We start from the raw sequence: 15,462 nt of genomic DNA, 5'->3' as shown, positions 1-15,462 counted from the left end.
CCCCACATAGATGACATCATTCAAAGCTGGTCTCTGTCTGCTGTTTCTATTACTCTCCAGTTTTAAAAGCCAGAGGGGTTTGGGTTTTGGGGGGTTAACATAAGAATGCAAGGAGACCCCTAGTGGAACAAACCAATGGTCCAGCTTGTCCAGCACCCTGTTTCATACAGTGGCTAACCAGCTGAAACTGAGGGCCAATAAGGGCGAGGACCTGGCTGTGACTTTTCTTCCTAGTGCTGGTATTCAGAGGTGTACTGTTTCTGAATGTAGAGGTTCCCTTTAGTCATCATGGCTAGTAGCCAGAACATATCCCAGGAAAAATGCCCATTATCCTAAAATTTATTGCCAGCTGTTAAAAAAAAAAATACCATTCCCAGCTTTAATATGTGAAGTGGGCTATGTGCTACATGGAACGTTATCGTCCATGTGCTTGAACTTACATGCCTGTGCAGTAGAGAAAAGGCACATCTACCCTCCTACTCTCTCTTTGTTAGAGACTCGGATGGGGGCAAGAATCAGAACATAATTCTAGTAACTCAAGGAGAACTTTAAAGAGGGAAAAGAGGAATAAGATAAAGGCAATGGTTTACCGTAAAGAGGTTCCCGAAAACAGGGCCTGTCCTGGTAAATAGGAACAGCAGGAGTGTATGCCCTTGCAAACTTGAATGTATGAACAGCTGGAGTGTATGCCCTTGCAACCTTTCCAGGAGAAATCCTATTGATTCCAGGAGCTTGGGAAACAAGCCATAAGTTATCTTCTCTTTAAATGCCTCTTTCCTAAAACTCCTTTGTTTTCGATAACCACTGCCCCACCCCCTCTAGACAGCTAAACTCTAATGGGAAAGCAATTCTCCCAAACTGTTCATTTGACCTTTGCAATACATGAGGCTGATGACTCATAACTTGCAATAGTTTTTAGGAGACTTGAAAGGGGTTTCTTTTCCTGTGGTATATATATAGGCATAAGATGACTGCTGATGTTAGTGATATACAGAAAGCTTTTTGATTTAATTGTGGATCCAAAGCAAAAGCAAAAAATGAACATGTAGTTCCTTAGCAGAAGTACAGCCTACGGATTTGGCTGCAGTCAGTGGCTGTGAAGTTCTGGATGGGGTATGGAAGCAGAATGTGGGAAAACCAGTAGAGGTCCCATTGACATGGCGAAGTTGCTGCGCTAAAGACATGGATGAGAGGCGGATTTTTGGTGTGCGATCACACCGCAACATCTGGGAAGCATAGTACACCCGTGGCTAACCCGTGGCTTCTCGCCGAAGATGCGGAGTAAAAAACTACCACATACGATGTACTAGTTTCCAGAAAACGCAGGGCAAGGACGGGTGTCTGATCACATTTCCGCTTGAATCCCATGGCATCCGGTGCCCGTCCATGTCCTGTCGCACACCGGATGGGATTTTTTTGGTAAGTCTCCAAAGGATGTGCACAAACGATCATGCGCATGTGCAAACTTCAGTGTGAAAAAAAATGCTGTTTGCCACAGAAGCGGCGCCTAGCGATTGCCGATGTGATTGCGCTGCGCCACTTCTTTGCCGCACTGCAGGATAGCCGTGTGATCGGTTTACAGTTTGCTTTGGGGAAACCCACTGATCTCTGCCTGTCTGCTGTGTGGGGCTGGCCCAGCAACCGGGGGGTGGGTATGATTAGCAGTGAACTTGGTAGCTCAAGGGCCCTGTCATGCAGTACTGATGCTACATCTATGGTATGTAGGCCTGTCCAGCCACTTATTGTTAGATCGGACTAACAAAGACTCGGATAGTGGTTTCAGCAAGTGATTTCAGCTTTATTGGAAGTAGCGATCAAACACTCAAAACGTAGTCAAAACCAGAACAGATTAACATAGGGAGCTAGGCTCCTTTTAAACATTCCCGGGCTAACATAGCCACACCTATTTACAAATAACAACCAATAAGAAACTCAGGATAAAGACCAATGGGAACTCTTCCCGCTTAGGGACCTTGCTGGGCTGTGATTGGTCGCACATTCAGAACGACCAATAGGGTGTGAGAGTAGACGGAGCCCTGGCTGGCTCGAAGCTTAACATAGTAAGCGAATTAGACGATTCATGGAATGCTTTCAGTACATAACAATTCCTCCCCCCTAAGTTAAGACATCATATTTATTTACAGTCACATAGTTAGTCATTTGTCATCATTATACAGATTGCTGCAGTCATAGTCACTAAGATACATTGGCGCTCTGTGTGACCGCTGAGACCTACGCAGTTGTACAGGCTCTGCAGGCATTGTCTGGGGGGTATCTTTATTAGGTTCTGCAACTCCTGAGTTAGGCACAGTTACTGCGGGGGTTACTGCTTCACTGTCCGGGGTCTGTCCTGTTATAGGAATAGGACAGGGCAGGTTTGTACTCACCTCCAAGTTTGGAGGTTGGAAAACACTTTCGGAGGGCTCAACTGTCGGAGAGTCAGGACTGTCCTTTGCCCAGCGTCTCCGAAGCTGGTCGATGTGGCACCGCCACGTTCTGCCATCAGCCAGCTGGATTGCATACATTAGTGTGCCTATTGCTTCAGACACTACGCCGGGAACCCACAAGTGCCCACCAGTATAATTTCGGGCAAAGACCTTGTCTCCCTTTTCAAACATGCGCACCTTCGGTTGCGGAGGGTTGCGCTCGGACTGTTCCTTGTTCAAATCCGGGTGCAACTGGTTCAATCGAGTAGTGAGGCGACGGCCCATCAACATTTCAGCTGGACTACAGCCCGTGGCACTGCATGGAGTGGTGTGTTGCCTTGACAAGAAAGAGCCCAACCTTTGGTTCCAGTCCCCTTCTGACATTTTACCCAGGGCCTCCTTAGCTGTTCTGACCATTCGTTCTGCTTGCCCATTAGAAGCAGGATGGAAGGGGGCAGATGTGATTTGTCGAATACTGTTGTCAGCTAGGAATTGAATAAATTCCTGTGAAGTGAATTCTGGGCCGTTGTCGCTGACTAAGATGTCCGGCAGTCTGTGGGTCACGAACAGCCGGCGGAGTGCATGGATCAAGGCTAGTGACGTGGTTGACTTCATTAAAATTACTTCTAGCCATTTGGACATTGCATCCACTACAATAAGGAACATTTGCCCCTGAACTGGGTCAGCGAAATCAATGTGTACCCTGGCCCAAGGTTTCCCTGGTGACTCCCACTTCTGAGGTGTAGCCTGTGGAGGCTCCGGTCTGGCTTGCTGGCACAAAGTACAAACCCGAACCCATTCTTCAATTTCTGCGTCCAGCCCTGGCCACCAAACATATCCCCGGGCTAACGCCTTCATATGTACCATTACGGGGTGTCCCTTGTGCAATGATAGCAACACTCGTTTCCTGAGTTTGGCAGGAACCACCACTCTGTTTCCCCATAGTATGCAACCCTTGGGGATTGACAGCTCCTTTTGGCGGGCTTTATAGGGCTGGAACTCTGGCTCCAAGCTTCCTGCCGGCCACCCCCTCCAAACCCAGTTCAATACTCTGGATAATACGCTGTCCTTAGCCGTTTGTGTGGCTATGTCTTTAGAGGAAACTGGCACCTGAGGAAGTTCATCGATCGACAAGACCTCACACGCAGGGGCAGGGTCCCAGCCAGTTTCAGGCAAGGGACAGCGGCTGAGCGCATCTGCGTGTCCAATTGCTTTCCCAGGCCGGTGCTCTAAATCAAACTCATACGCCTGCAAAAAAATCGCCCATCTAAGCATACGTGGGGACATTATATTTGGCAATTGCTTATCGGGCACAAAAATCCCCAATAGCGGCTTGTGGTCAGTGACCAGCAAAAATCATCTGCCAAAAATAAAGTCATGGAACTTTTTGACAGCCGCTACTAAAGCCAGACCTTCCTTGTCTATCTGGGCATAGTTCCTTTCTGCCGCAGATAGAGATCTCGAGTAAAAAGCGATAGGCGCTTCGCTCCCATCAGGCATTAGGTGGCTTAAAACTGTGCCTATTCCAAAAGGTGAAGTGTCCGCAGCTAACACCAGGAGTTTCTGCTCATCCTAATGAGTCAGAACGTAATGTGAAGTTAATAGCTCTTTAACTCCCACAAAAGCCCTCTCTTCGGCTTGTCCCCACTTCCATTTCGCCTCCTTATGCAAAAGTGCGTGCAAAGGGGCAGCCACCGATGCCTTATGCGGTAGAAACGCATGATAAAAATTGAGCAGCCCCAAAAATGATTGCAGCTCTTTCTTACTCACCGGCCTGGGGGCATTTTGGATCGCAGCCACCTTTTCGCTCGTAGGATGAACTCGCTTTAGTACCTCCTTTACAGAACAGATTAACATAGGGAGCTAGGCTCCTTTTAAACATTCCCAGGCTAACATAGCCACACCTATTTACAAATAACAACCAATAAGAAACTCAGGATAAAGACCAATGGGAACTCTTCCCGCTTAGAGACCTTGCTGGGCTGCGATTGGTCACACGTTCGGAACGACCAATAGGGTGTGAGAGTAGACGGAGCCCTGGCTGGCTCGAAGCTTAACATAGTAAGTGAATTAGACGATTCATGGAATGCTTTCAGTACATAACACTTATGGTGAAGCAAATATTATTGAAACAATAGGAAAACTTGCAAACCCTGTCTCCTAAAGGTAAACATGGGATGCGTATATGCATCATGAGCAGTGATCCCTCTTTTAAACTGCCTTCTGTCAAAAAAAAAAATACTGCCCATAATCATTGACCTAGTTTGTTCTTAACTGGTAACACAATTTGCTTAAGGACATGGGAGTCTGAATGAGCAGATGTTTCCAGATGTTACAATCATGCATACTGGGGAGCCTACCACCTGCATTTAATGGGAATGCATTTTACCCTCAACCCTCACAATATGAATGGTTGTGTTGTGTGAATGGGGCAATGTGTGTATTTATCATGTGTGCATAGCCTTGGTACATGCAAAGTCAACGACTGATTTTTTAGGGTTCCTTTTCTTGCATACCAAGGCTGTAAGTACACAATAAATATGCATGTTGTCTCTGTTCACACTCTTATTATGCATGGTTGGTGGGCTTCTGATATGTGTGATTGTAATGCATGGATGTTAACTGCTAATCAATCCTGGATGACCCAAGCAAGGAGACCTGATAATGGCCGACTCCCCAACGGACTAATGTGGGAACTGGAGTGGTCACAGTGCCCCGTGCTCCATGCTTAGCATTTTGTCACTTTGCTGAATGTGGCAATCTATTGCTTGTAATACTTATCAAGCTGAGAAACTGATGTGGACCAGGCCACGCATAAAAGAGTAGGGCACCAGTCAAAAAAGGCTGTGATAAATTATCGCTCCTTTTCACATGTAGCAGAACCTAGACTTATCGGCCTTTATGTGCTGAAATGGAATATTAATACATTTGCTGCAAAGCAATTTTTGAACAAAGCGGTCAAAGCTCCACAGTCAGAATTTAGCTCTGACCTTCCTTGATTTTGTGTACAAAAACATTTAGATCTTACTTTTTACAAACAAAAGCAGCCATAATCCAGACACCTCCAGTTAATTGGATATAAGAAAAAACAAAATAAAATGTAGATCAGACACCAGAGATAATGGAAATTGTCATGCTTAAAGCTTTGCTTTGTCAAGGCACATAAGGACTGCAGAGACAAACCTGACATATTTTTACCATATTCTCTCCCTCCCTCCACTGCAACCCTTTTTTCTTCTCCTGTCTTTTTTTTGTCCTGTCATCGTATGCATTGGAAAGATAGTGTACACAATAGTGTCTAATCTTCTGTGAAAGCAACTGGAGGACAAGACCTATGAGGAAAAGACTGCCAATTACTTAAAGAACACATACACAGAAATGCCATTAATGTAATGGCAAAGAACAACTTCAGAACCATTCACTCTGCTCTGCTCAATCCAACAATTAAATTCACCAAGTTGACTTCCATGCCTACTTCTCCTCTCTGAGAGGGAGATGGGCTTGGCTCAGCCCATTAACCTTTCTGGTGTCAAGGTTTTCCAGAACTCATATTCAGCTTAATTAGTCTCCAAGGTAATATCACAGAAGTCCCACTTCACAAAGGAAGATGTGTAGGCATCATTGACTCATAAATGGAGTCACTCTAAATTTTAGCGCCATGCTTTGTAGGTGATGGAGTGGAAAGCAAGATAAAGAGGGCATTTATTACCTTGCATATATGGACCTGCACTCTGTGACCAAGGGAGATGAGTGGCGTGTTGATTCTGTTCTTGGGATATATGACTTTTGCCACCTTTATTGTGTAATTCTCTATTAGTGCACCAAGATTGGCACAGTTTCCAAAGGAAGACAAAGAGGTGAGATGGAAAAAACTGGTCATGTTCATTTTCCAGAAATGAAGAGATGAGGAAACAGTGGCGCAATGGAATGAGTATGTAAAGGTACGAAAAAAGTGGGAAAGAGATACCCCACATGAAGAACACTTCCCACTGGGAAGGAGTAGCTTGAAATAATACCTTTTTGAGGTGATGATTCAGTATTGTAGCAATCTGTGTCTTGCAGATAAGCAAGTGACCCCCACCCCCAACTACCCGTCACATATCTTGACTGATGCTGTTTTCTTTTGCATTGTGAATGGTAAAATAGATGAAGGTGCAAATAAGACCGTGCTGATGAACTACAACTCAGACCTGCAGAAGGACTTTCATAGGGTTATTACAAGGAATGACCACATAACCAGTAGTTGTTTGAGATCTCTGAGCATCATGAAAATATTTCAGAGGCTGCAAATAACTACTAGGTCTCCCTTGACCCCAAATTGATGTTCAACAATACATCTTTTATCTGTCTCTATTTTTGCTAAAACTTTTCAGCGCCTTTGTTTTAGATGTGAGATTAACTGAAAACCAAGGGTGTTGTGGAGGAAAAGAAACATGACAGGTTTCAAGCCAAATGCAGTTGGTCCTCAGGAGTACCTATAACTTTAGTCAACTCAATGGTTCTGTAAACTGAAAGTAAAATTAGACATTCAGTGACAAATCTGTGTCTCTGTTGAGGAGGAGGAGTAGTAGTAGAAGAAGAGGAGGAGGAGGAGGAGATTGGATTTATACCCCACCCTTCACTACCCAAGGGAGTCTCAGAGTGGCTTACAAACTCCTTTCCCTTCCCCTCCCCACAACAGACACCCTGTGAGGTGGGTGGGGCTGAGAGAGCTCTGACAGAAACTGCTCTTTTTCAAGAACAGCTCTTATCAGAACTATGGCTTGCCCAAGGTCATCCAACCAGGTACTGGGAGTAACGTTTCCCTCTAGGGCTCCCAAGTCTTGCCAAACCGTGGCGGGGGATCGCATCTCTTTGCAGAATCCCTGCCGCGGGGTCGGCGAGATGCGTTGCACCCGCTGTCGCCAGGACATGACGCTACACAGCGCTCTGGCAACGGGGCTGTTTGGAGACAAGGAGACAAGGAAAGAAAAGGCTGTTTGGAGACAAGGAAAGGCCAGACCCTCGGGTTGCCAACTTTCCAGGGATCCCCCAATGATTGGGGATTCCATCTCCAAATAGGGAGATTCGCCCAGAGGGGTCTCAGTGTCCCTCTAAAAAGGCAGTGACAATTTAGTGAGTGGCGGCAGTGAACTTGAGTGAGATATGCCCACGGGACAAGGGTGGGAGGCGAACAGCTGAGTTGTAAACTGGAGCCCGTTTCACCACAGTGGGCAACCAAGCTTGGTTCAGACAAAGGAAGGAAACCCTTTGCAGGCCTTTGTGAGGAACTCATTGGGGCCAGTCTTGACTAGGATTGCCAGCTCCAGGTAGGGATATTCCTGGAGATTTTCTGATAGAATCTATGGAAGCCAGGGTTTGGGGAAGGGAGAGGCCTCAGCTGAACAGAATGCCTCTGACCACATAGTCTCCCCTGCTCTGCACAATAACAAAGGGAGGGGGTAGCCCAAGGAGGCAAGGAAAGGCCAGACCCTTGGGTTGCCAAGGGGGAGGGAGATCTGTTCTCTGGAGTTCAGTTGTGATACCTGGTGATCTTCAGGCTCCACCTGGAGGTTGGCTACTCTAGGCATAGCAGTCAGTGCTTTGGAGCAGGGTCTCTGAGATCCAGGTTCTTGCTGTAGAAGCTAAGTGGGTGATTTTGGACCAGTCACAGACTTTCAGCCTAACCTATCTCCCAGGGTTGTTGTGCAACCCAAAGGGGGAGAGAAGAATGATGTAACCTGCTTTGGTCCCCATTGCCAAGAAAGACTAATTTTCCTCCTGGGAAACCTTTGTTACCAATCTCTAGGTGAGGGCTGGAGATCACTTAGAATTACAACTGCCTTCCAGATGGCAGAGATAAGTTCCCCTGGAGAAAATGGTGAACTCTGTGTCCTTTTACACTGCTGAGATGCACCCCCCCCCCATGGAAGCCAATGTGACGTGGCAGTCAGGGCAGTCAGGGCTTCAGAGCACAGTGGAAGCTGCAGGGGTGTGTGGGGGAGATGGGAAGCTGAAGAGTGAGAGGGAAATAAAGGTAGGTTGGCTGGGAAGGAGATAGGGTTGCCAACTCCAGGTGGGAAATTCCTGGAGATTTGAGGGATGGAGCCTGGAGAGGGTGAGGTTTGAGGAGAGGGTGGGACCTTAGACAGGTACAATGCCATAGACTCCACCCTCCCAACCAGCCATTGCCTCCTGGGGAACCACTGTTGCTGTATATCACTCAGGATTACAACTGATCTCCAGGAGGGCTGTATATCACTCAGGATTACAACTGATCTCCAGGAGAGAGGGGGCAGGAGATGGAAAGCTGAAATCAGATGGACAGATAATGGCAAGTTGATGCTTGGCTGGGAAGGAGATAGGGTTGCCAACTCCAGGTTGGGAGATTCCTGGAGACTTAATGGGTGGAGCCTGGAGAGGGTGAGGTTTGAGGAGGGGTGGGACCTCAGACAGGTATAATGCCATAGACTCCACCCTCCAAAGCAGCCATTCCCTCCTGGGGAATCATTGTTGCCAACTTCCAGATGAGGGTTGGAGATTACTCAGAATTACAACTGATCTCCAGGAGGGAGGGCGGGCAGAAGTCAGCTGCAGTCAGAGGGGCAGATAATGGTACGTTGATGGTTAGCTGAGAAGCAGAATTTTTACTCACAAGATGCCACAGCTTAGAGGGAACAATTGAGGGTGCCTAATTGTAGAAATGACTCCACAGAGACCTGTGTGCTGCATTTTCTGGCCCACATTGTATGACCTTGGACACCAGGTATGTGAGGCTTTATTTCCACATTTGTGTCTTTCTATTACATACTCCTAATATGTACTTAACCTGCTTCCAGCCTATGCTTTCGTTACACATCACATCTTTCTAGAGTCCATTTTATTGCTTTCACAACGGGATTTACTGCTAGTCAGCATATAAAGTAGATGCTCTATCCCAGAGGTGTCGAACTCATTTGTTACGAGGGCCGGATCTGACATAAATGTCACTTTGTTGGGCCGAACCATGTGTGCCATAAAACGAGAAAATGCTCTCTATCAGTGTTTGGATATATGCCTTCTCTCTAAAACCAGATCTGCAATTTATGAACAGAATAAAGGAAGCCCCACATTTTGAAGCACTTAAGCTTTTAGTCTTTTACTCCCCTCAAAAATATCTCACGGTTTGAGAAGCTCTATGACCAAATAACATTTGTTCGGAGAGCTCAGCACCTGCTTCCTTTCCAGGGAGGATTTTTTTGGGGAGTGTAGTGTAGCTATTATGTAGTGGTTACTTGCTTGTTGCACATAGAGTTGCCAACCTCCAGATGGGGCCTGGAGTTCTCCCAGAATTCTTTCCAGACTGTTTTTTTTTTTTTAATTTATTCAGCCCTTCTGCCGAAGCGGCTCAGGGCGGCTCACAACAAATGACTAAAGAGATCATTTGTGCTGGAGGACATGACAGCTTTAGGGGGCAGACTCTATGGCATCACATCCCCACTGAGCTCCTCCCCTCCCCCAAATCCACCCTTCCAAGGCTCTTCCCCCCCCAATGCCTAGAATTTCCTAACCTGGAGTTGGCAACCCTATTTTTTGTTCCTCAAAACAGTGTTTTGTTGTAAATATTATGATTTCCTCAGAAATTATAATCTTTATGACAATTATTATAACTATAATATTTACAAATCCAGCTCTTTCCCCAGGTGAAGTAATCACTGCTGTGTTGAGGGGCCAAGGCTTGGTGGTAGAGCATCTGCTTGCATGACGAAAGTCCAAGATTCAACTTCCAGTATCCCCAGTTAAAAGGATCAAGAAGTAAGTTGATGTGAAAGACCCGCATCTGAGACCATCCGGAGCTGCTGCCAGTCAGGATACGCAATAGCGACCTGGAGAGACAGTCACTGTAAGGCAGCTTCACTTGTCATGAGCATCATGAGTGCTGAGCTTCAAGTTTGGTGTAGTGGTTAAGAGCAGAGGACTCTGTCAGGTTCCACAGCCAGCAACGGAGTACACACTTATCAGAAAGGTTATACTTTATTGAAGAGCTATAGATGCATTAACAGAAGTACTGTTAAGAATGGCGTCACCCCTACAAGCATAATGGGATATAGGGCATTCGTATGCACCCCCCCCGTCCCTAAGCCAATTAGCCGGACTCCCACATGCAGGAGAATAGCTCCAGACCGTTAGAGCCAGAGCTGGGAACCGCTAGCGCTCCCACGGCCTTCCCTGAGCTCCAGACACTACACCACCTGCACATCTTAGAGATAACAGCGTTACAGCAGAGAAGAAGCACAGAAGGAATGCAGCAATAATTAGTACACAGAAAAGGGAAGCCGATGGCCTCCTGAACCAGCATGGCAGCATAGCTGACAGACTCTAATCTGGAGAACCGGGTTTGATTCACCACCCCTTCACATGCAGCCAGCTTGGGTCAGCCACAGTTCTCTCAAGAGCTATCTCAGCCCCACCCACCTCACAGGGTGTCTGTTGTGGGGAGAGGAAGGGAAGGAGATTGTAAGCTACTCTGAGTGAAGGGTGGGATATAAATCCAATTCTTCTTCTTCATCATCATTGTCACAGGCAGGGGTCATTTCCTGCAGGAGCACACAGGAGCAGAGCTCTGACAGTAAAGAGCCCAGGGGGCGGGCACATGCAACAAGCCCCACCCCCTGCTCCCAGCAGCCCTCAGTCAGAGCAAGAAGCAACCAGGTAAGCTGCAGAGCCCCCCCCCCCGGCCCCAAAACAGTTCAGTGGCACCTTTAAGACCAAGTTTTATTCAGGTACAAGCTCTCCCTCCTCTGTGAGGACAGATCCCCCCCCCAATAGCTAGCAATCCAAAACAGTCCATTGGAGCCTGAACGGTGGGTGTTGCCTTTTGGCACACTTCTGCTGATGTCAGGGTGTGTGGCATATGCAAATAAATTATGCTAATGAGTTATGCTAATAAGCTCCTTCACCTCTTTTTCTACGAAATGACCTCTGGTCACAGGCAACAACCAAATATTGCCTGTGATGAGCAACATTATTGCCCCCCACCTTTGAAAAAAAGAGATGGATTTAATTTGTCTAGTTTTAACATTTTCTTTAAAAGTAGCATGTTCCTCTACTGTGCTGTGCAAGTACAGGAGAACTTCTGTAGCAAGCAAGATTATCCCCCTCTCTCCTCCACCCTCAACAAGGCTATCCACACACCATATACTATTTTTCCACTACTGTCAAGATAAAGCACACTGTTTCATCAAGGAAGCTTGCAGGAATCTAGCAGGATGGCTTGCTGACTCTGGTCCAGCAGAAAAGACTTTACAAAAAGACAACCCTCCACTACTGTTGATTTCCTCCTCTCTGCACATATATTTTTTCTCACTCGCCCTGGTAAATCAATTTTAAAGTAGTAAGAACAAGGCCATTAGGACTCGGACGACTCTTATGCAGTCATTGGTGTTCCCTATTCATCGTTCCTAATTAATAACAAAGTAATTACTTATAGATTCCCTTTTCATTATTTATGCCCCTCCTCAGCTTTCTAAAAGTATCCCTTCCTCATCCATTTTAAGTCTCCATGAATGTTTATTCAAAGGCATTTAGACCCCTAAGACTGCATCCCTCTGGGTACAAACACTCAGCCCTCAATGACATTAGATAAGCAATGAGCAGAACCCCTATGGATATGAATCTAGTAATAGCCCGACAGCCAAGTCAAGTTCAGATTGAATGCTGCACACACGGCCACTGCTAGGCTCATGGACCGGCAGCACTCTCATAAAGGGGTTATTTCTGTGAATCAGCATCTCCATGCAAGGGGTTTTCCTGGAAGCCATGGTGATTCGGACCATCACTTCATTTTCAGGTTGCTACGGTCACACACATCAAAAGAGCCTCATGAAGACACACACACTAGTGCTACATAAGACCTGTGAACAGCCAGGGATGGGCAACCTTGGAAGTCACTATCACCCAGGAGCAAGCCAGGTTTAGTTGCCCCCACATAGCCAGAAGCCAATACTGCAGGGGCCACTCAGCTCAGACTAGGCCAGTGGCACCAACAGTGGGTGTTGGCTTAGCAGCTACATCCCTCTGCACTGCCTAGGGTTGCCAACCCCCCCCGGTTTGCCAGGGGTCCCCTGTTTTTATTGGGGGGTTCTACCCACCGCTGGCCAGATGGCCGGCGAGGGAAGCCCCACCCCCACCCCCAACACCCACAGCCACCCATCTCTCTCCCTTTAAGGGTGTGCAACCGTGTTTCATCCCAAGTGCAAACTCCGCAAGCTTGCAGGGAAAAGCCAGCTTCGTTCTTAAAAGGGAAACGCAGCTTCTCTTAAAGGGGAAACGCCGGCTGCCAGCTACTTTAAGTGCAGGGAACTGCTGTTTCTGGAGATCCGGCGCACGGCCGGGGGGGGCAGCAGACATCCCCAACGTGACATCATCACATTGGGGATACCCCACCCCTTCCAGGAACACCCCCAAAGTCCCCCGCTGGGGGTGGAAGATGGACTTGGCAACCCTAGCACTGCCACTGTCTGATGAACTACCACCCAGTGTTGGGGCCACTGGCCAAATCTGAGATGAGTGACCCCCCCACACACTGGCAAAGGTACTGGGGCTTGGCTCTGCTTGCTACTGGCTAACAGTGACCCTCCATGGCAGCAACCCAGTGGAAAATTTGCCTACAAGCAGCCTCGTGTTCCTACAGCCCTGATGGAGTGGCTAAGTCTGGAATGGTCAAAGGAGTTGAGCCCCGGTTCCAAAATAAACATTCTTTCTCCCACTTGCCCCCCTCCATGTGATTCCTTCATCCATACACCACTGAGGGGGTATGGAAAGAAGCCTCCAGGAAGCATTTCCCATCTGGCAGCTGTTAATATATAAATCAGTCCACAGAGGCAAGTAATCAAAAAGAATATTTGAAGGGCACTAAAAAATAAAAATCAACTCACAGAGATGCCCCCACAGTTCCAAAGTCAGTATTACTTATGAACGGAAAAAAGTAATTGCCATTTTAATGATGATGAAGAGTTAGAATTTGAAGTGGAGATCCCTGAAGTCCAGTTTCAAAGGGATAAATGATTCCTAAGCTTTTCCCTGACAGCCTAAACAGCTTTGAAGTCCTAGACTGCCAGATGAGTTTAGGCTAGACCCTGTGCTCAATCCAACACAAAAACTTCAAAGACTGGCTGGGCACACACTTGCAAACATAGGAGACTTTTAAAAGGTGTCTGTTACATCACTCCTGCCTTATGCAGAGCCAGTTTGGTGTAGTGGTTAAGTGCGCAGACTCTAATCTGGGAGAACCGGGTTTGATTCCCCACTCCTCCACTTGCACCTGCTGATGTGACCCTGGGTCAGTCACAAGCTCTGGCACAGCTGTCCTTGAAAGAGCAGTTTGTGTCAGAGTTCTCTCAGCCCCACCCACCTCACAGGGTGTCTGTTGTGGGGAGGGGAAGGGAAAGGAGTTTGTAAGCCGCTCTGAGACTCCAAGTGAAGGGCGGGGTATAAATCCAATCTCTTCTTCTTCTTTTTCTTATGCAGTCCTGTACGGTAATTTTGAGGATTGCAGTGACAGCAACCCTGGGACATTTAGAACTGAGCCATCGGACTTGGAGGTTTTTCCTTTTAGAGATTTTGTTTCACTGGCCTTGCTAAGAGCATTTTCACATCTAAAGCCTTAATCATATTGGAGTCTGTCTCATACTACTGACAATACTTACATGAATGTTTGATTAATCTGGAAGAGAAAGCAGAAGTGGGGGGTATTTGGCAGGCAAATGAACATTCCGGCCTATAGGTTTGATTTTCACTTTACAAATTGTTCAAGGAAGAACTAATTTATGGAGTCTCATGTGTAAATGCACATATAGAGTAGAAATGGGCACAGAAAATCTATATGGGTTCATCTCATTTGGTTCTCCTTTCCCTGGCTTTTGATCCCATTGATTACGTTATCCTTTTGGACCACCTATCTGGACTGGGATTGGGAGCTTCAAGCCCACTTTTGCACTCTCCTCTTTCACTCTGAGTAAGAGGCTCTTTAGGTCCTCTTCACTTTCTGCCATTAGAGTGGTATCGTCTGCATATCTGAGGTTGTTGATCTTCTCCCCAGCAATCTTAATTCCCACTTGTGATTCATCCAGGCCAGCATTTCGCATGATGTATTCTGCATATATATTAAACTAGCAGTAAAGCCCGTTGTGAAAGCAATACAATGAGATCTAGAAAGAGGCTCTGGGGCAGTGCTCTGGCTTTGGGCAAACAGTGTCAATTTGCTGTGGTGACCTCAGCAGGGTATAATGACAGAGTCCACTGTTTTCTCCAGAGGAACTGATCTCTGCTACCTGAAGAGCAGTTGTAATTGTGAGTGATCTGTAGCCCTCATCTGGAGATTGGCAGCAATTGTTACCCAGGACAAAGTGGCTGGTTTGGAGGGTGTAGTCTATGGCATTCTACCTGTCTGAGGTCCCACCCCTCTGCAAACCCCACCCTCTCCAGGCTCCACCCCTCAAATCCCCAGGAATTTGTCAGCATGTAGTTGGCAACCCCATCTCCTTCCCAGCTAACCTACCATTATCTGCCCCTTTGACTTCAGCTGACTTCTGCCCTCCCTTCTGCAGAACAGTTGTAATACTGAGTGCTCTCCAGCCCTCACCTGGAGATTGGCAACAATGGTTCCCTATGTGGGACTGACTGGTTTGGAGGGTGGAGTCTATGGCAGTGTACCTGTCTGAGGTCCCACCCCTCCTCAAACCTCACCCTCTTCAGGCTCCATCCCTCAAATCTCCAGGAATTTCCCATCTGGAGTTGGCAACCCTATCAGGATTGGCCCCAATGTGTTTTCTCCCAAAGGCCAAAGTAGGTGACAGGACCAAGCTTAGTTGCCTACCAACAGGCACTGAGGGGAATGTAGGGTTGCCAGCTCTAAGGAGGGAAATACCTGGAGGTTTGGGGGGTGGATTCTGTAGAGGGCCGGGCGACGGAGGCATCGGCCTTCTGTCGCCCGCCTTGCCCCCCCAATCTCGGCCCGGGCGACTGCGTCCCCCGCCAGCGGCCGCCCGACTCCAGACCCCCCCGCGGCCACTCCAGC

General features: G+C 47.3%; 1 protein-coding gene across 1 annotated transcript; it reads right to left on the bottom strand.

Annotated features, from left to right (window-relative positions):
* Positions 1-1,507: 1,507 nt before the first annotated feature.
* Positions 1,508-3,293, bottom strand: LOC107116730 (uncharacterized protein K02A2.6-like). The gene is made up of 2 exons (XM_015418712.1): positions 2,388-3,293; positions 1,508-1,552 (listed from the first exon to the last, which is right to left on the bottom strand). The coding sequence occupies exons 1-2, from the start codon at positions 3,291-3,293 to the stop codon at positions 1,508-1,510; spliced, it is 951 nt and encodes a 316-aa protein (XP_015274198.1).
* Between the last annotated feature and the right edge of the window lie 12,169 nt (positions 3,294-15,462).

Source organism: Gekko japonicus, unplaced genomic scaffold (assembly GCF_001447785.1).
Source record: "Gekko japonicus isolate JY-2015 unplaced genomic scaffold, Gekko_japonicus_V1.1 scaffold704, whole genome shotgun sequence".
Classification (NCBI taxonomy): Eukaryota; Metazoa; Chordata; class Lepidosauria; order Squamata; family Gekkonidae; genus Gekko; species Gekko japonicus.
Note: the sequence above shows the minus strand (reverse complement) of the source record. Positions and strands in the feature narration are given on the sequence as shown.